At 33.7% G+C, this 23,706-nt stretch overlaps 3 protein-coding genes across 7 annotated transcripts; 1 reads left to right on the forward strand and 2 right to left on the reverse strand.

Annotated features, from left to right (window-relative positions):
• Window positions 1-195: 195 nt before the first annotated feature.
• Window positions 196-21,361, reverse strand: LOC126977478 (V-type proton ATPase subunit H). Of its 4 annotated transcripts, XM_050826317.1 has the most exons (12): window positions 21,259-21,361; window positions 20,385-20,408; window positions 19,983-20,064; window positions 19,727-19,907; window positions 16,438-16,647; window positions 13,043-13,246; window positions 11,187-11,321; window positions 8,839-9,024; window positions 7,779-7,966; window positions 5,913-6,101; window positions 4,716-4,829; window positions 196-666 (listed from the first exon to the last, which is right to left on the reverse strand). In XM_050826317.1, exons 1-12 carry the CDS (start codon window positions 21,299-21,301, stop codon window positions 585-587), a joined length of 1,638 nt encoding a protein of 545 aa, XP_050682274.1. In that variant the 5' UTR covers window positions 21,302-21,361; the 3' UTR covers window positions 196-584. The 4 variants fall into 4 exon arrangements, with proteins under 4 accessions (XP_050682274.1, XP_050682276.1, XP_050682275.1 ...); XM_050826319.1 differs by lacking the exon at window positions 13,043-13,246 and having other exon boundaries at window positions 21,259-21,357; XM_050826318.1 differs by lacking the exons at window positions 20,385-20,408; window positions 21,259-21,361 and adding an exon at window positions 20,146-20,331.
• On the forward strand, window positions 20,892-22,811 carry LOC126977503 (tRNA-splicing endonuclease subunit Sen2). Of its 2 annotated transcripts, none has more exons than XM_050826352.1 (4): window positions 20,892-21,074; window positions 21,395-22,165; window positions 22,441-22,565; window positions 22,676-22,811. In XM_050826352.1, the coding sequence occupies exons 2-4, from the start codon at window positions 21,508-21,510 to the stop codon at window positions 22,808-22,810; spliced, it is 918 nt and encodes a 305-aa protein (XP_050682309.1). In that variant the 5' UTR covers window positions 20,892-21,074; window positions 21,395-21,507; the 3' UTR covers window position 22,811. The 2 variants fall into 2 exon arrangements, with proteins under 2 accessions (XP_050682309.1, XP_050682308.1); XM_050826351.1 differs by having other exon boundaries at window positions 20,895-21,074; window positions 21,395-22,261.
• Window positions 22,801-23,515, reverse strand: LOC126977541 (COX assembly mitochondrial protein homolog). Its single transcript, XM_050826398.1, has 2 exons — window positions 23,246-23,515; window positions 22,801-23,159 (listed from the first exon to the last, which is right to left on the reverse strand). Exons 1-2 carry the CDS (start codon window positions 23,319-23,321, stop codon window positions 22,861-22,863), a joined length of 375 nt encoding a protein of 124 aa, XP_050682355.1. The 5' UTR covers window positions 23,322-23,515; the 3' UTR covers window positions 22,801-22,860.
• Window positions 23,516-23,706: the final 191 nt, after the last annotated feature.

Consider the following 23,706-nt stretch of genomic DNA (forward strand, 5'->3'; position numbering starts at 1 on the left):
TCCAATCTTTGAGCTCTTTTTGTATGGAGAAGGCGTCGAACCTCATCGATCAATGTGACCCGAACCTTAATCAAACCGTGTGGTGTTTAAAATTATATTCCAACTTTTATGTCAACCAGTGGGATGACTCAAATGCTGAAAAAATACATCCTGCAACATCAGGGAATTTAAATGATCTCAAATAAAACAATAATGTATAAGTAATTTCACATTTTAATGGCGCGTCATTACACAATAACGAGGTGCTATTTCTAAAATTTCAAGATATCTAATAAGCAAATGGGTGTTCGTAATGTGAACTCGCACAGGAATGTAATCTTTACATATCTCATAAATATATTTCGTTTCATAAATAATTTCAAACAAGTTATTAATTTTAACTATTAACATTGCACTACATATTTACATTTGAAAACATGTAATATTTGAATCTCAAACAGATAAAACATCAAATAATTAAAACGATGGTTATTTATTTACACTGAAATAATACTTGTCCCATAACATTGCGGCTAACATTTTAACCAATTTAAATAACAATAACAACGTTAAATACATTAAAAATAGTCCGCAGACATTTTCTTTTAGGCTTTAGCTCCGACCGCAGTAGCACCACCAGACTGCTTGTCAATCTGCTCTTTCTCCAATTGCTTGCCGAGGTATTCCCTGAAGAAATAGTAATGATCTCAGTATTTGTATATCACTTAGTTTTTTTTTTCTACATGAAAATAAGGAACGAGATGGACGTTTAGCATCTGGTTATTGATACGCCCTGCCCATTACAATTAGTTACAAATTAGTGATTCGATTAGATTCTTGAAAATTCTGAGTGGCACTACAACTGCGCTCATTACCTCGAGACATAAGTTGTCAAGTCTCATTTGCCCAGAAATTTCACTAGCTACGGCGCCCTTCAGACACACTTGGTTTAGTTTAAAGAAATTATGTTATCTTTCGTTATAATTCTTCCACCAGTGGGAGGCTCTTTTGCACAGGATGCCGGCTAGATTATGATTACCACAACGGCACCTATTTCTGCCGTGAAACAGTAATGTGTAAAAATTAATGTTTCGGTCTGTGGTCTGTGGACGCAGGTCCACGCAGCGCAGCGTAGAGCAGATTTGTAATATATATACGTACTAAAGGCTACGTACACATGCGTCTGTCCCGATCTGCGTCTAGTTGCAGCGCCGGCACAGATTTCTGAGCGATGCGTGCATGTTGTTTACCGCAAATTCAATTTTGTATATGTTTTTTTCTTCTTAATGTCGTCGCAATGACAAATCATTTAATTTAACAAGCGCGTTGTGAACCTTATTTACAGATAAATTAAAATTTTTCACATAATGTATGTTAAAAAGAAACCTAGAAGCGACCTCTTGCAACCGCCTCAGCTTGCCAAGAAACTGCCCCTTACGTAATCAAATAATTTTTAAAACGACAACGCAAAGCTGTGTTGCTGAGTTAAAACAAGCATACAATCGTGGCTTCGTATTATATATCGATATTTTAGCCATCGTCTAACAAAAACAAGTTGTGTTTCTCTGTAATTAAAAGAAACGACACTTAAGGTTACTGTATAGCCGATGTCGATTCTCTATGGAGATAAATTTATAATTATTTTATTTCACAATATTCACAATGATCTTTCAAGTTTATATTTCTAATCACCAAGTCCCATTGACATTTATCAGTGTCATTGACACGACAACTTCTCATATATCCTGGTTGTGCTACTTAACAGTGTATAGTACTTTGTTGGTCATAAAAAAATATGTGTGTACTTGTATGCAGAAGTTATACTTCTTTGGCCTAACGAAGCAAAAATCATTAAAATGATTTATTCTTCTTGCTATTTTACGTTTTTAGACAGACCAATTTTGTGTAGCGAAGATGGCTTTGACAATTAATAATATTAAATAGTGAATACGCTGTATAGGCTTGAACCCTTTGCCTGTCCAAATAATGGTCGAAGAAACAAAAAAAACGAATGACGCAAACGTCAGAAAATTTTAGGAAACAACTTAAATTATTTGAGTTTTCTTTAGTGTTAATTCCGCCAATATTTGTCTTTAAACAATTCGACAGGTGTTTCGCCTCTACACGAGGCATCCTCAGAACGTGTTGTCTCGCCAAAATCTGGCACAAGACTGAATCAAATGAGCCGCTGTTTTATACCCTCGTCCCATGAAATGACGCGCTGTGATTGGTCGGCTGTTGTGACGTATTAACCCCGGAAGAGATACGTAACAATGGTGAAGGGACTAAATTTGTTTGTTCATTCAAAAATGTAAATTATAACGTATTTTTAAACAATCTAATTAATTAATCTTATTCTAGTTATGATTACTGTAATTTTTGGAGTCGGTGTCATCCAAGATAGGTTTGTTACTACATAGAGCGGGTTGCGGCGGAAGGACACCGATTCCAAAAATTACAATAATCGGTAACTAGAATGAGATTAATTAATTAGATTGTATAAAAATACGCAATTATTTTATACTTTTTAGTGTTATTGTTTTGGAATAGTGTTTTTGAAGGCGGTTGTTTTTTTTTTTGTTAAATATTTTTTCAAGTGAAATCCTTTTTCATGTGTATGTAAAATATTAAAATTATTATTGTTTCCGAGTGAGGGACCAGTGTCAATTAAATATTTCGCGAAGTGTGCTTTTTCGGGATGATTATTCCTAAACGCGGCAATATGTTCCTTAAATCTAATTTCGAAATTTCGACCTGTTTGACCTATATATACCCCGTTATAAGTGTCACAACTTAGTTTATAAACGCCGGATTTTTCGGAATTATTTAATCGATCTTTGCCATTACATATTCGATTGATATTGTTATTCGTGCGGAAGGACACATTAATATTGTTTTTCCTAAATATTTTAGCTATTTTATCTGATATTGGACCAATATATGTCAAACTACCTACATATTTGGTATTTTATTGTGGTGGGTCGGGATAAAGTTCTGAATTAATTAAATGTTTTTTTTAATTTGTTTATTTTTAATTAATTTATTCACTAACTGTTTTGTATAGCCGTTGGAAACCGCGATTTGGTATATTGTATTTTCTTTCCCGAATTTGTCACGGGACAGTGGGACTGACATTAATCTGTGAACATAGCAGCGGAAGGCTGCTAGTTTATGTTGTACGGGTTGGCGAGATAGCAATATCTGTATATGACGGCTTTCTATTGATTTGGAATTCTAATTTATTATTTACTCTTGTTAATGTTAAATCCAATCAATAAAATTTTATAGATTGGTTTGATTCGAATTCCAATTTAAACTTTATTTTAGGGTGGATCTTCTTAATTTTATTAATGAAAAGATCGATTTGACGTTCGGTGCCTGTCCAGCAAATTACTTCGTCGTCAACGTATCGGTAATAAAACAGGATATGTGGGTCTCTCACCACGTAATTACACTCAAAATTATCCATAAAGCTTTCAGCCATAATTGGACTTAATGGTGATCCCATTGCTAATCCTTCCTTTTGGCGATAGAATTGATTTTTGAATTTAAAGTAATTTTGTTTCATACAACCTAGTAAGATTGATGATGTCATCCTTTTCACCGGGATGTATCCTCTGTGTTTCAAAGAGGTCATCAAGGATAATTAAACATTGTTCATATGGAACATTGGTAAATAAACTATCTAAATACATCGAGAGACAATAATTTACTTTATTTATCAAATCTAGACTATTTTTCAAACTATACTGAGTATTGAATAAAGATTTGTTTTTTATTATCACATTAAGTTTTTTGGCAAGGTCGTACGTCGGGGCACCGATATAAAAAACTACTGGACGGACAGGATTATTTTCTTTGTGAATTTTAGGTAAACCGTATAAGATGGGGGGTTGCGGGTTCATGGGAACTACGTATTTTAATGTACTTGGAGAAATAAATGAAGTATTTTTGATGGACTCTTTTAATTGTGATGTAAAATTTTTAGTGGGGTCTGAGTTCAGATGTTCGAAATCGTCGGTTTGTATTATATCATTTACTTTCTGTTCATAATCGTTTTTATTTACAATAACAATGCAATTAACTTTATCGCCCTTTGAAATGACTAAATTTTCTTGATTTAATTTATTTTGTAAAGAACGAAAAACATGTTTATCTGAAGTATATTGGTTATATGTGGTACACGATGGTTTTATCAAGAGTCGAAATTTGAAATCTAACGGCCATATCTTGTTGACTTCTAACCCACGCCACTTCTGAATCTACTGCCAATGTATGAAGGGTTTTTTGGTTCAGACCCGGTCTGATATTGTATTTAAGGCCTTTTTGTAGCAATGAAATTTTGGGGGAAGAAAGTTGTGCTGTTGAGAGATTTTTGACGCGAGTATAGAATTGGTGATTTTCTCATTTGATTCAGTCTCGTGCCAGATTTTGGCGCGACAACACATCCTGAGGATGCCTCGTATAGAGGCGAAACACGTGTCGAATTGTTTAAAGCGGCGGAATTAACACTAAAGAAAACTCAAATCACTTTAATAATTATGGATTTCCGTAAAGTATCGCCTATTTCAATAAATTTTCAAACAACTTCAACCTGTTACTTTTGTGTATCAGTGATGCGCGCGCATCTTAAAATTTTACTCTCATAATTTTTTCATAACGCGCCTAAAGAAGTACCTATAACTTCAATCATGTTAGTATTTTGGACGGTAGTGTGTCGCTGACGTAAGACTCACCAATTGTGGACCATCAGTTTCTGAACAGCGAGCAGGGCCTCGTAGCGCACGTTGGGATCGTCGTGGCTCAGCAGGTACATGACGCGTTGTTTCCCGCCCAGTTGCTCGATGATGCTGAACAATTATTGATTACATACATAACTTTTTTTTATGATAATAAGGGATCAGACGAGCATGACGTTCAGCTGATGGTAGTTGATACGCCCTGCCCATTACAAAGCAGTGCCGCTCTGGATTCTTGAAAGACCCAAATATTCTGAGTAGCTACAACTGCGCTTGTCACCTTGCGACGTAAGATGTTAAGTCTCATTTTCCCAGTAATTTCACTGGCTACGGCGCCCTTCAGACCGAAACACAGTAATGCTTACACATTACTGCTTCACGGTTGAAGTAGGCGCTAGCCGGCTTTCTGTGCAAAGGAGCCTCCCACTGGTAAAACCACCGGGTGTCTGTTTCAGAGTCATGGATTTTTAATATGTATATTGTATTAAACATATCGTTGTCTTTCACCCATAGTATGCTATGGCTAGTTTGGGGCAAGATAATTTGTGTAAAAGTGTGTCAATATAATTATTATTTATTTAAAAAAAAAACAGTTGTAGGTTCGTACCAAAGAGGATGTAAATACTACGTAATAAGAGGCAGGACTGCCTACGTAAGAATTGAAATTTAGTTTAGTATGAAACGTGCAGTGAGATTTGACATAAGTTTGAAATAGTAATTACAATATAGTTTTTTATGATAATAAGGGACGAGACGGACACGACGTTCAGCTGATGGTAATTGATACGCTCTGCCCATTACAATGCAGTGTCGCTCAGGATTCTTGAAAAACCGAAAAATTCTGAGCGGTACTACAATTGCGCTCGTGTCTTTGAGACGTAAGATGTTAAGTATCATGTGCCCAGTATTTTCACTAGCTACGGCGCCCTTCAGACCGAAACACAGTAATATTTACACATTACTGTTTCACGGCAGAAATAGGCGCCGTTGTGGTACCCATAATCTAGCCGGCATCCTGTGCAAAGGCGCCTCACACTGGTAAATAATATGGCGACGAAGTATAATCCGGCTAAGTTTGAAAGCGAACAGTTGTCAAAACGTAGTGGATTTCGGCTATCTCCGTTTTTGACAAGATTATACCTGTCATCTATCAATGTACGTTTCATAGTATAGTTTCGTTAGGTTGGTACGTACTGCTTGCCGCGCGGGTAGTGACGCACGTACTCGCCGATGTCATAGCAGGCTACGGCCAACACGACTGGGTCGCGACTCTTCTCCAGCAGGTGAACCAACGTCCGGAGCAGCTCCTGTCCGCGCTCGTTGAGACGCGCCGCGTTCTCGCGCCAGAACTTCGCCGACTTGTGCACAGGCGACCATTCCAACCTGAAAAATGTCGTAGTCATGAAAGCCTCGAAGCAAGAAACGAGAACGAAGATGTTTACATTCGGGTGTCATCTGCGTGCGGTGCGAGTGCGGAAGAGAGTGGGCGCTGAGCAGACAGGGAAGAACTTTTTTTTTATGACAATAAGGGACGAGACGAGCAGGACGTTCAGCTGATGGTAATTGATACGTCCTGTCCATTACAATGCAGTGCCGCTCAAGATTCTTGAAAAACCTAAACATTCTGAGCGGCATTACAACTGCACTCTTGAGACATAAGATGTTAAGTCTCATTTGCCCAGTAATTTCACTAGATACGGCGCCCTTCAGACCGAAACACAGTAATGCTATCACATTACTGCTTCACGGCACAAATAGGCGCCGTTGTGGTACCCATAATTTAGCCGGCATCCCATGTAAAGGAGCCTCCCACTGGTAAACTATCGAGCGAAGCGGTTGTGTCGCACGCGTAGCCAACACCACATTCTTATTACGTAATCGTAACTGCTGCGATTGTGACGTGTACCTACTTTTACGATTGTAACTTTGTTTTACTTACTGTCGTGTTAAAAGCCCACAAGTTAATGGACAACCACGGTTATTCTGACTATGTGACCGGCCTTCAACCGTCATATTTTTTTTTCAACTATTATGGCCCAGAATTTAAGCCCTTTTAGTACTGTAGTTTTTAGTCGACAACAATGGCTCATTGCGATTTGATCAACACCCACACACAACCATTGAATTTATTCCCAAGTATTCTTATTTCCTCGCGATGTTTTTCTTCACCATACCACACATTCATCTTCCGTATTCGTCTTTCCGATTGCACGCAAAAAAAAATTTAAATGTTACAAAATTTTGCATCATAATATATTAAATAGTAATTTTTTAATAATGTATTTTTTTCAGTATTCTGTTATTAACTAGTTACAGTCATATTTCTTTTTAAAAAACGTTTGTCTCAAATAATAATAATATTAACCCCTTTGCCGCTATAAATGTTCATGCCGATTTATTAATAAAACAATTTATATTCGGCGTTGGCGGTTATATTTGAATGCTAGCCTCTGATTGGAAAATTCTTCAAAACACAATTGAAACCAATAGATCTAATGAAATATATTTACATTTCATTACATTAATACATAGCATATACATAACATAATAACTAGCATTATATACTTGCAGATCTAACATTATTGGTATGGCATGGCGATATAAAGTCACATTATCAACTAATAAGAACATAATGCATACCGTACATCAACAATACTGCGATAGCCTTGAGGAGTGCAGGCCAGTCAAAGCAGATTTACCTTGCGCTGACTTGAGTTTTACCAGGGAAATCTTACAACTTAATCGGTGTCGACTAAGATTAATATTATGTGCGGCCTCAGGTCACGGCAATTTTAACAGGCATCTTTTTAATATAGGTGTCTAGGTGGCCAGAGGAAACAGCCGCTCACATCCTGCTGGAATGAAGTGAGGTGGCAAACTACAGGGCGAAGCATCTGGGGTCACCAGGCGCTCTTCGGGAAGTCTTCCGAGACGTTAAGAAGTTGGGTGACTTCTTGGAGGAGCTTGGCTGGTCGGAGTAGCCTCTACCGCTCTCGCACGCAAAATAGGCGCATATGACGTTGCGGAAAGCGCCTGTATGAAGAAGAAGAAGATACATACCGTCCACTTTTAACTTCAGTAGCATACTGATCGAAGGAGCTCAGGTCCTGCACTGATGCTTGCAAGCGTTCATTGAGGAAGTCCACATCATTCATGATATCCTCATCATCAGAGCGCTTCTGTTCCAGAATGGACAATTGCTTCAACACCTTACATTGCACCATAGCGATACAGTGCTCTTTTGCAACCTGAAAGTTAAATTGTTCAATAAGAATACTCCAGTTTATTATTGTTTTTCACCCTTCAAACATAAATCCTAACTTGACGACCCATATAGCCGAATGGTTAGTGATCCTGAGTACTAAGCTAGAGGTCCCGGGTTTGAATCCCGGTAGATGAAATCATTTATATGAAGAATATGGATGTTTATATGTATTTATGTATGTTTAAGTAAGTATATTGTATTAAATATATTGTTGTCTTGTCCCCATAGTACAGCTATGCCTAGTTTGGGGCAAGATAATTTGTGTAAAGTGTGTCAATATTATTAAATAAAAAAAAATAAAAAAAATCTTAACTCCTTTAGCATGTAAATACATTAATTGTATTTAACATATTATTGTCTTTACACATGCAGCTATAGTTTAATGTTAATCCTATACAAGTTTTGTTCATCCACAATCATAGTCCATGGCATGTCGATACATATAGGCTGAGATTAATACATAGCAGAACAAACCGTAGGATTTATGTTAAGTTCTGCGATAGTAAAACCTTAAGTTATTCAAGTTGCGATCCTGTGTTATTGTTTTTGATTTCAATAATGACTAATCCATCATTTGAGATTCCATCAGGTTTGGTTCCAACAAAGAGGAGTTTTTTTTTTAAAGCCTAACATGAGAAAGGTCTACATATATTTTACACATGTAAGAAGAAAGGCGTAAAAATTTGAGATTTAATTATTAAGTTAAAATGATGAAAAAAGCTATAATTTAAGCTAGTGTTAAATGGTAAACTTATAGCATTATTTAAATTTATCGACACACTCATGATTATAGTCATACTTAAGTCACATCACTATCACATTCCTGAATTCTGCATACTTGTGCCTTATCAGTACCTGTTGATCCTCTGTCTTCTCGATCAGGTTCCTGAAGACGGCGAGCACGATACGCGTGACCTTCTCCTTGACAGAGTCGCTGAGTATGTCCGCCAGTATCGGGATCGCGTTGAACTTGTTCATCTTTTCTGCAAGCAGCGGGTTGAAGGTGAGCACCCACAGGCAGAACACCAGCTGGTATTGTACCTGTTAACAGTATACAGAAATTGTTAAATTATCTTAACATCATCGACCTGATCACCCAATAGTCTCATAATACATAAATGGATGTCAATGAAATTTAAAACATCATACATTTTAGCACGATTAACACATAAATATCTAGACGACCGAGCCTTGCTCGGATTCTTAAGAATGTACAAATGTTGAACAAAAAAAAAACTAATAGGACATCTTGATTCGAACCGGGGTCCCATCTGAGCTAGTATAGTCTTGTAGATAGTGGCGAAATTTGCCTTTGTATTCTAATGTTATTGTAGCTGTTTCTCATTAAAACACGGATAAAACTACATTTTTTTAAATTGAAACCTAGATCAATTTCTCGCCCCCGAAACTACCTGTATATAAATTGCATTAAAATCGTTGGAGCCATTTCCGAGATGTACATTAAATCTATATATACAAGAATTGCTTGTTTAAAGGTATAAGATTTTTTTGCATTACATTAATGAAATATCCTAGTGGACATTATAAAGTCATTTAGGTTATATTCAAATAGTTTTTAATATTAAATACTCTTTAATATATAATGGAGACATGCACTTTGTATATTTTCTGGGGTGTTGCATTAGAATGTGGAAATCCAATACAGGTTACTTTAGTGAGAAGATGTTTCATCGAATAACAACAATTTTACTAAAATAAAAATTACAAACATGTTTTAAAAACTGGTTTAATGTAATTCGCAAAATAGAGACAATTCGATTGAAGAAGAATTATCAAAATCCACCCACTCGTTTATCCCTAATAAAACAAAGGAACACATTCTGATCAACTGCACTCCATTGCGTCGCGCAGTCGGGTAAAAATGTCGTGTAACTAAAACTTGATTATTGAAAAGATCACTAGCAGACAAATATTTTCGCAGTTATACTTCTTAGGCGCGTTGTAAAAAAATTATGAGAGTTACCAAATGTCAAAAATATAAATGCAAATGTTTTGTTAAACGGAGAGGTGATAGAACCGGTGGAATCTGCTATATTTCTTGGCATAACTCTAGATTCCAAATTACATTGGGGAATATTGAAGGATTGGCGAACAGACTTACTTCTGCAGCATACTCGGTTAAAAAGATTAGACAATTAACTGACATAGATACGGCGCGACTAGTATACTTTAGTTATTTCCATAGTATTATGTCCTATGGTATATTGCTATGGGGCAACGCTGCCGATATTAATACAATATTTGTGCTGCAGAAGAGGGCTATTCGCGCTATTTATAGCCTAGGTCCTAAAGAATCATTGAGAGAAAAATTTAAAGAAATTAACATCTTGACTGTTGCTTCTCAATATATTCTTGATAATGTAATGTATGTTCATAGGCACATATGTGAATTTGCCAGAAACTGTCTTAACCATAATGTTAACACCAGGAAAAGACAAACTTATGATGCCTACTACTCGGCTAAGTCGAGTTAGTAAGTCTTTTGTGGGGCGATGTATATGCTTTACAACAAGATCCCAGAAAATGTTCAAAACAAAAGTATAACGTTATTCAAAAGAATTGTTAAAAAACGTTTGTGCGGTAAAGGTTACTATAACATAAATGACTTTCTTAATGATACCACAAATTGGGAATGGAGTGACCGCCCTCAGGCTATTAAATAATAAGTTTAATTATACAATATTACTTTGTAAACATATTTATTCGATGAAAAAAAAAAGCCCGCTGAGTTTGTTGCGCCCATTTTTCTCAGGTCTGAGGCATTCATTTTGGAATGGGTGGTAGTTTTTGACTTTCAATAAGTGATGTCACATCCTATTTTGAATAAAAAAAATTGAATTTGAAATTTTAAGATGCGCGCGCATCACTGTAGCACAATAGTAACAGGGTGAAGTTAGATCCTAAAATTTTCTGACGTTTGCGACATTCGTTATTTTTTTTTGGTTTCTTTGTCCATTATTAGGATAGGCAAAGGGTTCAAGCCCGTACAGCCGTATTCGTTACTTAATAATTAATTGTCAAAACCATCGTAGCAAGATTTTTACAATAATGTTCTTTCTACAAACGTAGAATATCACGATGAATAAATAATTTGAAGGATTTTTGCTTTGTTCGGCCAAAGAAGTATAACTTCTTGCGTGCATACCTACATAAGTACATCCCACTCTTTTTATTTATGGTACCTGGAAGTTAACTCGAGAAGCCAGAATGGAAAGCAGTGTAGAGATGCCATCGACGGAGAGGAAGGCAAAACGGTACTCATCAACACGCAGCATCATCTGCAGGCAGCGGGCCACTGACTGGATGTAGTCGTTGTTCTGTACACACATATACACATGAGATATAAAACTGACAAAAACATCTCCTGTGTCAGCAAGGTATTATAAAAAAATATATTGCAACAGTCGTGAATTTTTATTACTCTACTTTTCCGAACATTTAAAAGTGCTTACTTAAAGCCTAATTTGTATTAAAAAGTGCTTACTTCAAGCTGCTTGAATTTAAAAGTGCTCAACGCAAACTGCTTGAATTTAAAAGTGCTCAACTCAAGCTGCTTGAATTTAAAAGTGCTTAGTTTTAACCTTAACTTGTATTGGTTGCATACATAAAGATTATGACTGTAAGATTGCGTAAAACATTAAAATACAAATCAAAAATCTCCAAGATATTTTAGCACTATTTGGACTAAACATAATATTTATTCTCCTTCAATGAGGTTTTAACAAGCCTTAGTCTAAAATTTAAATTGATAGGAAAAGAAGTAACTAATAACATATAAAGCCATAGCAATTATTCATTATAAATTACATGTAAGACAACATTGCAACTTTTCGAACATAGATATGCATATACATATAAATTTATATTCCATTGTATTACACCACGTCCAACCAATTAATTTACTTTTGACATAAGCACGCCTTGAAGTTCCGAAATAATTTTTGACAGGCATTTATTTATCTTTGGCGCTATTTTTTCTCTTCACTAGTGATGCGACTCTCTCCTCGGTCCCGATAGTAGCTACCGATGAATATTTATTAATAGAATATTGTAGCGAAACTTATCCAAAACTTTTTTATATTTTTTTCAATCTGAAAATCATTAAAAAAAAACCTTTTTAGCTTAAATATTGACCAGTTATATATAACGTATGCAAACAAATCCTTAAAGTTAACTATGTGACATATCTTTGTTATTTTCACGCCAGTATGTTAAAAAATAACAATAAAAAGAGCAAAAATAACAGATACCTTGTTTTTAAATACCATCATCATAGTGATGTCGATTTATTGATTACCGATAGTTAAGTAATGGAATCGGTACCATAACAGAATGTCACTAGTTGTTTAGTACTTGAGCTGTCAAAAGTAAAATAAATGGTTGGACGAGGTATACTACTAAAATACGAACAATATTTTATCCATATAATGTATATATTGGAAACAAAAGAAACTATATCTTAAATGTGATAATATTTCCATATCAGTCAGAAGAATAGTTTTTCATTACACAAGTGATAAATTTATTTTTAAATTAATAGAAGAAATATGTACAGAATTAAAAAGAAAGAATATATGTGATACATACGCTAAAGACAAGGGACAAGTCAAAAGTTAACTTCAAGAAAAATAAACATCAATTTATGTTAGTTTATTCCCTAAAAAAACCCTGAAAGAAGATCATAGCAGTCGTATACTTGATATTTACCAATATGCAAGTTTAATAAATATGTACTCTTTGTACAACAATACAGTCTATATACCTACACGACACAAAATAGTATATACAATAGAAAATTTCATCAAAGCACAATATTCATCGCATTTAGTAATTATATACCATTAAAATTTACAATACATCCTTAATAGCTATCTTTCAACTTCATCCAAAGCACAACCGCATTCGTTAGTTTTATAATTCACAACAATGTTATTAACAAGTCACAGAGTAGGTAAGTTTAGTATAACAGTCTTAAGGAGTTAGTCAATAGAAGTTATGAACAAGTACAATATCTTGTCGTGACGTCAACATAGAATACCTTGTGCAGGCCCGGTGGTAAGTCCTCATGCGATTTCAGTACGTCGAACGAACTGTAAAGGGCCGAATATTTATCGTTCGATCCGTTCGTTTTGTCACCGCTCTTCTCCTTGTGATGTCTAATGTGTTTATCGGAGAAATTTTGTTTCTCGTGCTCCAACATAACCTGCTCAGCATGCTCTAACTCGGCAGACACTTTCTCCGCCTTACCAGAAAACAAACCTCTCAGTCACTTATGCAACAACGTCTTCTACGACCCCGCGATGCATGTGTATCAGTGATAGAACTATGAACGTATTACGGATATAGTTAATGTTATTAGCAACGTAATGGGTATGAAACTGCCAAGCATAGCATACCAATATTAAGACATTATTTATTTACAGAATTTATGAATAAAATTTCAAAGGTTAAGCTAATACATAAACTAATATACAATATACTTATATAATACATAATAAATGTTTTACTTGTTGAAACATTAACAATAAAATAATTATAGTCAATTATTATTAAAGGAGTTTATAAAAAAAAAACACAAAATTCAATATTTCACACAACGAATTTAAATTGATGGCTGCTCATATAAAGTTTAACAAATATTTAAAAACGTAAAAAGAAAACACGATTTGATAGTTTTACAAATGTAAAAACTTTTTTAATAGTACATCCACAGTGAGTGCAACGAAAACTTATACTTAGCTATTTATAACAATTTTTTTTTATGAAAATAAGGGACGAGACGAGCAGGACATTCAGCTTGATAGTAATTGATACGCCCTGCCCATTACAATGCAATCACGCTCAGGATTCTTGAAAAAACCCCAAAAATTCTGAGCGGCACTACACTTGCGCTCGTCACCTTGAGATATAAGATGTTAAGTCTCCTTTGCCCAGTAATTTGACTAGCTACGGCGCCCTTCAGACCCCAACACAGCAATGCTTACACATTACTGCTTCACCGCAGAAATAGGCGCCGTTGTAGAACCAATAATCTAGCCGGCCTCCTATGCAAACGAGCCTCCCAATTATAAACCTCTCTGAATTACTGCTAGAAAAAACTTGTCCGTTGATTAAATGATTAAAAGCACTGCTATTTATAATTGAATTTTAATAGATACGATATCACGAGAAATCAACTATTTATTTTTACGGCACTTTCGTATTTTGCAGATGTTGTCTCAGTTGTAAAATAGCTTTGCACAATCTGTGGCGGTCATCCCACGATAAATCACCAATGGGATGTAACAAAACAACCTTTTAGAATTTGAGACTCGTGGATATTATTAATTTGTATTATATTTTCTCCTATCCTGTCAATGTCAGACACACTTTTAGGTCACTTGGCCAAGCACTATTAATAATTATAAATAAAGGTGAATAATCACATTGTTTTATAAACTTTTCTGTTATTATACACTAATTATATTAAATACCGCATTAATATAAAACAAAAATAAAAAGCATTAGCATCATGCAGCTACTATACATTATTGTATACATATTCACACTATACAGTTTCCCTTCTATATATTGATTAACAGGGAATATGCATATTTTTGTTAAAATCATTATATATTATATTAATAATACATACATGAAATCTATATATGTATATAAAAATGAATTGCTGTTCGTTAGTCTCGCTAAGACTCGAGAACGGCAGGACCGATTTGGATAATTTTGGTCTTGAATTATTTGTGGAAGTCCAGAGAAGGTTTAAAAGGTGAATAAATATGAAAATGTTCGGAATTAAAAAAAAACAACATATTTGTTTTTCCTTTGATGTGTCCCCTGTCGTTCAGAAATCAAATTGAAAGAATAGTTTAAAATTAATAACTAATTAGAATCTTTGTATCTTTCTAACTCTCTCAAGAGGTAAAAAAAAAACTTAATTTTAACTATAGTTGGTAGAAAAACTACTGATGTTAACTATGATGGCAATACAACGTTTGCTGGGTCAGCTAGTAATAATGAATAAAAATGAACAATACTGAATTTGAATTAAATAGAACTGAACTGACACTGAAACCTTGCCATTTTGGTGTGGACTATGACATCATAGCTCATATCAACAAACAACAAATTGTGAGGATAGGTTGAATATTGATAACATTTATTGTAATTTTTAATTAATATTATTCTATGTTACTCTGTGTAATGACGTCACTTTTCGAATATTTAAATTTTCCAGATTAACCTTAGGATGGTAACAGGGGTGCCCCAACACCCCACGCGGGCAATCACGCTCCGACTTATTGCAAAATTATTTGCTGTCTCGCTTAAATAATATTGCCGAGGATGAAGAGAGTGAAACATAGCCATCAGAGTATTGAAAATGTAGATAACGTTTCTGTGCATTCTGAACAAGTAGACATTTCCGGCTCAGAAGAAGAAGACGTGCCTTTTGTACATACAGCTTAGAGGGAGTATTTTGACAGGTAAGAATTAACATGTTTGCTCCTCTTTTGCCCCATCAATAAGCAGAACAAAGATCTTTGCAAGCCCATTCTTATATTGAAACAGAAGCAAAGAAGTTCCAGCGAGTGATAATCCCCGCCAAATTGTTAATTGTCCTCGAAATAATGACAAAAAAAGTGAAGTTTTTTTGTTCAAAATGCAAAAGACCTGCATGTCCTGAACATTGTGAGGAAATTTGTCTCAATTGTGTATAAGAAGCAAAATACATTTTATTAAAAATCTAATTTCATTTTATTAGTAATTGATCTCAAGTAAAGGCTGTTTTTAGTTTGTTTCAATAATAAAATGTTTTATTTTTCATTAAACAAAAAAAAAAATATGGGGTGCCGTGGCACCCCCGTTACTATGTGTGTTAATTTAAATCATGTTACCATTGTAGTGTTAAAGTTTAATTAATAATAAAAATAAAGATTTATTGACCAAAATTAAAGAATCAGCAAAATGTATTTTAAAGTAATAAAGATTGGCTCTTATTAATCTTAGATAATTTTTAAATCTAAATAGGCTTTCTTGCTGCTAGAAAACCAATGAAAACAGGCCAGTTTTATGACTTAAGTGTGTGTGACAAGGTATGTCTACCACTCGCAATTTATATGTCAATTTGTGTTAGTGTGTGTCTATTTTGAGCAATCAAAATAGAGGTCAACCATCAACCTCAATTTTATTCGAAGTTTTCACAGCTGTCACAGTTTATCTAGATACAATATAAATGACCTAAGATTTAAATAATATGCATATACCCTATTTATCAAGAATTATTGTTTCAATAAAATATTTATAGAAGATAAGTTGACAATCATTTCAAGCAAAATTTAATTTGTATCCCATTTACTAATATAACACAACAACATAAGAGTAGAAATTCAAAAAATATGAGAGATCATGCAATTAACTACAGACAGATGTAACACTTACATTTGATTTGAGCTGGTCCTTGAGCCAAGACAAGTAGAAGTGCAAATCACTCTTTTCCATAAGCTGTGGATGCCAGCAAGCCAGCTTTGCAATGATGCGGGCAGTCATGTGTTGTATAAATTCATCTTGACGGTTCAGTAAGTTCAGGTAGGGTTGCCACACATTACCTTGTTTTGAAGTGCGGAAGATTTTAACCCGCGACTTATCTTCCTGAAAGAGTTAAGTATAGAAAATTAACAGTGAATCATACAAATATTTATATTTTTTTAATGAAAATAGGGGATGATACGGACAGGACGTCCAGCTGATGGTAATTGATACGCCCTGCCCATTACAATGCAGTGCCGCTCAGGATTCTTGAAAAACCCCAAAAATTCTGAGCGGTACTACAACTGCGCTAATCACTTTGAGACATAAGATGTTAAGTCCCATTGCCCAGTAATTTCACTAGCTACAGCGCCCTTCAGACCGAAACAAAGTAATGCTTACACATTACTGGTTCACGATAGAAATAGGCTACGTTGTGGTACTGTGTGTGGTGGTTTCTCATTCAAACATGGATAAAACCATTTTTTTTTAATTGAAACCTAGCTAGATCGATTTATCACCCCCGAAATCCCCTGCATACTTAATTTTATGAAAATCGTTGGAGCCGTTTCCGAGATTCAGATTATATATATATATACAAGAATTGCTTGTTTAAAGATATAAGATTATGGATCCCAAATCGAAATAAAAACTATCCTATCTCTCAAGTTGGACAATTAAAATCCGTTCATTAGTTTAGGAGTTCACTGGAAACAAACATCAGGACATTGGATTTATATGTATTAAGATTTAAAAAAAATACAATAACTTGCGAAACTAATTCCAAAAGTGTTCAAATATTTTCTGTGCAAATGAATAAGGAAATGGTCATTTAAAAATTAAAAAACCCTCAAAGGAAACCCAAACAATTTTTATTGTATATCACACAAAACCAGTTTTGAAAAATTGAAATTTTCAAAAATAGTCTATTTTTTCAATTACTAGTACTTACCTTGACTTTTGTGTGTGTTAAAAAATGTAACACCTAAGTTACTTGTAAGTAATGCTTACCCATATTGGTAACATTCACATAATAGCAATTAACATGTTAAAGGATCTATAATTTTTTAAATGAAGTAGAATGGTATATTATCACAACATAATAATGATATGAATATACCAAGCTACTAGTGACTGGTGGTAGAAAGAAAAATTTCTTTCACTAGTAGTCAAAATGTTTTACTCATTCATAGTATAGATTAAAAACTAAGTTTTTTTTATTTATGAATAAGTTATGAATTTGATGATGTTTATGGACTCAAAACATCTATAAACTTATTGAATACATTAAATAACTAATAATATTTAAGATTGTTACAATTAAAATTAAATCTTTAAAGACTATTCCTTTATACATTATTCAAATTAGTTCCTAACCTTTTAAGCTTTCTATACTTGTATATGTCTCGATCATAGTTTCTCAACCTTATTACCACTCACTTTGAGAATATGTTTTTTATAGAGTATTTTTGTGTATTTTTTTTTCTTCTTAGACTATATTTTTTAATCTACCCACACCCCACTGCGCCATCTCAATCCCCCTAATTTTCTCTGAGTCTCAAACGCCCACAAGGGGCCGTTATTGCCCATGTTGAGAACCTATGGTCTAGATAGTCTCTTGATGTTAGACAATAACCGATAAAAACATGCCTAGTATCTATATATATAAAAATGAATTGCTGTTCGTTAGTCTTGCTAAAACTCGAGAACGGCTGGACCAATTTGGCAAATTTGGGTCTTGAATTATTTGTGGAAGTCCAGAGAAGGTTTAAAAGGTGAATAAATAGGAAAATGCTGCTAAATTAAATAAAAACAACAAATTTCTTTTTCCTTTGATGTCCATACATAATTTCTATGAGAGAATTTATTGATGCAGGGTTTGACAGTTCTGCTGTGAAACAATTTCATTATGACAGCAGGGTGCATATTTTACGAAGTAATTTTTGATGTTATGATATATTATTGACAAATTCATATAAAAACATTATTTTATTTATTATATACAGAACAATGTCTGTCGGGTCAGCTAGTAAATAATAAAAATAGGTTTAATACTTCAGTGTGTGTAAGGAGCTATGTCTTACACTCACAATTTGTAATTTGTATGACTCTTTGTGTTAGTGTGTGTGAATTGCTAAAAATAGAGCTCAACTCTAAACTCATTTTTTTTTTAATGTTTTCAGAGCTGACATAGGCTATCTAGACATAAAAATGATCTAAGCTTTTAAGAATGCAATCAACATCTGAAGAATAATTTTAACAATACATTCAAATATTTTAACTCAAATTAGGATTTTTAAATCACTGCATAAGCCTTCGACCGGAGAATAAGTGGTGAAAGTAACTCAATAAGCCATTAAAAAAATGCATTACATTTAATTCATTAAATAGCCTGCAAGATGTGATCACACTATTCCATATAATACAGTTTAGAAAGCCATTTATACTATACTAACTAATATATCTGCCCAAAAAGAGATACCTTTTTTTTATGAAATAGGAGGACAAACAAGTGTACGGGTCATCTGGTGTTAAGTGATCACCGCCGCCCACACTCTCCCGCAACACCAGAGGAATCACAAGAGCGTTGCCGGCCTTTAAGGAAGGTGTATGCACTTTTTTTGAAGGTACCCATGTTGTATTGTCCCGGAAACACCGCACAAGGAAGCTCATTCCACAGCTTTGTAGTACGTGGAAGAAAGCTCCTTGAAAACTGTACTGTGGAGGACCGCCACACATCTAGAAGGTAGGGATGATATCCTAACTTGTGGTTTGTTGTGCGAAGGTGGAATTCGGCGGCAGGAATCAGGTTAAACAGCTCTACGGAGCACTCCCCGTGATAAATGCGGTACTTAACCAAGTAGTACACACAAAACATATTATAATCAAGAATAGTATATGGAGAAGCAACAATCAATACTGTTACTTTTTTAATTCTAATTTCCTTTATAAATAGTGTGAAGATTGTATTAATATCAACTGCATTACTCCATTATATACCATAGACATTATTTTATGTAATACCTAAGGTATAACATCAGTTCATTGTATAATCTTAAAAGCACATATGCTTTAAAACTATTATTAGACAGTCTATTGGTCTATTGGGGGCTCATATTAATTTCTAATATATATTTAAGTGCAGTGATGAGTAAATAGATCAGAAAATTATATCTACTATATGGTATTTAGATGTACTTACAGACAAAATGTCATCAATGAGTACCAGCACATATTGAATGGTGGTATCTTTGCTAATGTGGGTAAGCAAATTCAAGAACACATCGGCACAACCTTCAGGGTTTTGGTCTGGCAAATTTTTCTGTCCACGCTGGTCCAAGTTTACAATGAAATCATGATCCCGCTGATTAATCATCTGCGACCTTTATAAATAATTAAATATATATTTAAATGTAGTAGCTTTAGAATGCTATAATATGGACAAAATCAATACTTACTGCAAATATGATTGCCAGTTGATTTGAGAAGTACGAATTTCACTTGCTCTTATTTGCAACACACTGGTTGCAGCAATCATATCTATAAAACATATCATCATACATTTTATATAGTAAGAAAAATTATTTTGTACTGGAAATAAACTTAGACTGGGTAACTTACCAATTTTATCATCCCCAAGAGAGGGGATGAGTCTGTTAACATTCTCTTCATTAATGTTAGCCATTTTGGCTACAATTTAATGAAAAAGGACTTGCACAAAATTATAAGAAACTCCGGAAATCGTTCCCCGAAAATATACAAAAAGCGAGATCGAAAAACCTCAGCTGAGAAGTCTTGTGACTTTTGGAAATAAATTTGTCTATGTATAGAATGATAGAGGGCTATGTACTATTGCTTACCTTCTCTAATGTAAACTTTTCGTGCTGCAAAAAAGGGAGACAAACATATTAAAACAATGGTGTTAGGTTGTCCACACTGTAGACCACAGATACATATATTTATAATATAATAAATAAATCATAGAATATAATTAAATATGTTTGCACTATATATTAAGGAAACATCTTAATAGATTACTTTTTCTCGACGAATTCATATTTTTATTGATCAGAAAAAAAAGTGTATACTATCATTAACTCTGGTTTATTTTCTCCTCCTATATATCTCTCACCAGTTACATAAAGACATTAACTTTAACAATCTTAATCCGTCGTATCCATGTCAAAAACAGATTGAGTACGTATGTACTGTAGCTGTAGTGAGTCATCCTTGTCAGTATATTACTCATATACTCATTATCTATGGTCAATGTCAAGATGGACGAACAGAACCAAAAAATAAAAAATATCTATGGTCAATTGATTGACGACTGACGATTGCGGAATGACGTTTCCTAAATGGTGTATTTTGAGCTCCTAATATCTAATAATTATTATTATTATTGGATATTATTATATTAGTTATTACAGCTCTAAGTTCTTTGTTCTATCTCTTTAAATCTAAGCTAAGCTAAACGCTTGTAATATTATGTATAGAACAAGATATAACTTAATTTAAAAAAAAGTTAATATGGAAATTAAAATACATAGGTAAATTCAATACAAACAAATACTTTTCTGAAAAACTTATTTTCTAGGTTTAAGGTTTTAAAATGTAAATGTCAGGACAGTTAATATAATACGATTATATGAGTAGATTTTCTGAGATTTTAATGGTGATTACGATAAGTCGTAAACATTAAACAGTAATACACTTAACTATTCGGTTACTTACAATCGAATGTTTTGTCTTCATCCTTTTTTTGCCTTTGTTCCATTATTATTTTTTATTTTCTTTTTAATACCTATTACTTCTATGATTTGGTGTATTTCATAGTAATATTTATTTTTATTATTTGACTTGGTCACAGATTCATAATTTTCAATTGGGTGTGTGACACATTCTTCTATAAATAAAAATTGGAAAGTGGCCAGTTCTACTGTCATTGTAGTTTATAAACAGAAGATAAAGAATATAGTACATATGGATGTGGATACATCTATACAATTTCCATTGGCCAGCTCAAACAGAATAGTATTTACTGGGCACTTCAATGGCTATGGAGTGGAAATTAATAGTATTGAAGAGATGGCAATGTTGTATCACATGGGGTACTTTGGTAAAGGTACTAAGTCGAGATCCAGACCGAAAGTTATTAAGAGTCATGGCTGCCCTGTAATAATGAGAAAAAGACAGTATGGGAAAAGACAATTTTGGAGCAAAAAATTTAAGAATATACATGAGGCAAATAATGCTGATGAGTTCTTGCATAAAATTAATGTTCTATCCAAGAAGATTATAAAAGATCATTCAAAAGAGTTAAAGAAAGATATAATTGATCTTATTTCAAGTGATGAAGATTGTAATTCTGATAGCAGACGGAATGGATATAAAAGTTGTATGGATTCTGATAATGAAGCAGCTGACATTGTTGTAATAGTTCCTAATAGTGATTCTGAAGGTGATGACTATTTTGAAAAATTTGAAATGAAATCCTGTTTAAATATAATCAAATGTGAAGAAAAGTTGGCACTCACAACTCAGGAAGCATTTTTTTTGCTATATAGTATTGGATGCCTAAAAATTCTTAACAATGGTAAATTTCTGGAAGTGAATGAATGCTGGAACCTCTTTCTTACCGGTGATTGTCATTTTGTTGAGAAATATGTTGTGTACCATTATTACAGATCTAAGGGATATATAGTAAAACCTGGGATAAAGTTTGGAGGAGATTACTGTAAGATTACACATGACTTGTTTTCTTTTTGTCAATTTGACTTTACATGTTAACTTCTCTTTTAGAATATATTTTTGACCTCACAGTTCTTGTATAAATATTTGTAAATGGCTATTTTCAATTCTGAGCAGAATAAATGAAGGAACAGGTGTTGTAATAATGCATTATTCAAATTGCAGTGATATATAGAGATGGGCCGGGTATAAATCATGCGGATTTCATTGTAGTTATTAAGTTTGAACAAGAACCACAAAATTGGCTATGGACACTTGGACTTGTAAGGATGGCTGCATCAACACTTAAGGTAATGAGATAGAGATAAAATTTAAATTTTTACTATATTCACCCTGCTGGCTCCTCTTCAAATAATCTACGAATTACATAAAATACTAATTTTTGACATGTTTTTTTCAGGAGATAATTATTATTGAAGTTTGTAAACCGGTTGAGGAGGACATTATACTTCCAAAGGATTTATGTAAATACACTGTAAAAGAATTGGTTTTGTCTAGGAATTCAACACAAATAATAAATGACAGTGAAGGCTAAATTAATTTATTTTATCCTATAGGTATACTAACAACTGTTCTTAGTTAATTCTAGGCTCGTTTCATTGGTTTTTTTATTCCTGTGCTTCTATATCTACTCCTTTCATCTAAATATTCATTTGTGCATATTTTTTTGAAATCTTCATCTCCATACCATCTAGCCATGCAACTTTTCATTGCATTGTTTTCTTTTCTGCACTTTATTACCATTAATAAAGAAGAATCTTTAACACAATTATGGAACTCCTCAACTTCCTTGACACATTTTACAGTTTTAGCTTTTTCTCTCATAAGTTTAGGTATTAAAACCTCAATTTCTACTTTGCGTAAGCTTCTATCATCTGGATCACCTGTAAAGTTTAAAAACAAGGAATTTAATTTAGACTAGAGTGTGAATTAATCAAAGTAAGGCTTGAAATACGTGTACAGTATTAACCTAAACCTAAAGGTCCATCCGAATATTTCGAAGGTAAAACTGAAACCTCTGGTGCCGATTGTGCTTTAGAACTCATGATTAATCTTAGCGACAGATAAAACTTATATTCTTAACATAATATGAATTCCATTCTTTTAATGTTGCAGTTGTAGGAAAGTCAATTTAGGATGAAATTCGCATTGATAAAGTTTAAATAAAATTTATTTTCGTTTTAAAATATTAAATAATATTGTGCACTTGAGCAGTGCTCTATTTATTTTGACATTTAATAGTAATTTCATCAATGTCAACAGTCAATTTAGAATTTGAAGTGGATTGAAGAGGAAACCACAGATAAAAACATAGAATTAAAATAAAGATGAGAATATAAGGTTAAAGAGCTTATTACACTTGATTGAATGCAGTCGTTACTTTGAATTTAATCGATACTGAATTTAGACAAGTATAATCGCATTCAGCAA

Source organism: Leptidea sinapis, chromosome 45 (assembly GCF_905404315.1).
Source record: "Leptidea sinapis chromosome 45, ilLepSina1.1, whole genome shotgun sequence".
Taxonomy (NCBI): Eukaryota; Metazoa; Arthropoda; class Insecta; order Lepidoptera; family Pieridae; genus Leptidea; species Leptidea sinapis.

Excerpts from the sequence above, each read along its gene's own strand:
- LOC126977478 (XM_050826317.1), bottom strand. The coding sequence starts at position 21,301 with ATGGAACAAAGGCAAAAAAAGGATGAAGACAAAACATTCGATT. Across the intron at positions 20,065-20,384 it reads AAAAGTTTACATTAGAGAAG|ATATGATTGCTGCAACCAGT; the intron begins GTAAGCAATAGT and ends TATGTTTTATAG. Across the intron at positions 13,247-16,437 it reads AGGACCAGCTCAAATCAAAT|GCGGAGAAAGTGTCTGCCGA; the intron begins GTAAGTGTTACA and ends TTTTCTGGTAAG.
- LOC126977503 (XM_050826351.1), top strand. The coding sequence starts at position 21,508 with ATGGATGTGGATACATCTATACAATTTCCATTGGCCAGCTCAAACAGA. Across the intron at positions 22,262-22,440 it reads AAAGTTTGGAGGAGATTACT|TGATATATAGAGATGGGCCG; the intron begins GTAAGATTACAC and ends TTCAAATTGCAG. Across the intron at positions 22,566-22,675 it reads TGGCTGCATCAACACTTAAG|GAGATAATTATTATTGAAGT; the intron begins GTAATGAGATAG and ends TGTTTTTTTCAG.
- LOC126977541 (XM_050826398.1), bottom strand. The coding sequence starts at position 23,321 with ATGAGTTCTAAAGCACAATCGGCACCAGAGGTTTCAGTTTTACCTTCG. Across the intron at positions 23,160-23,245 it reads GGATGGACCTTTAGGTTTAG|GTGATCCAGATGATAGAAGC; the intron begins GTTAATACTGTA and ends TAAACTTTACAG.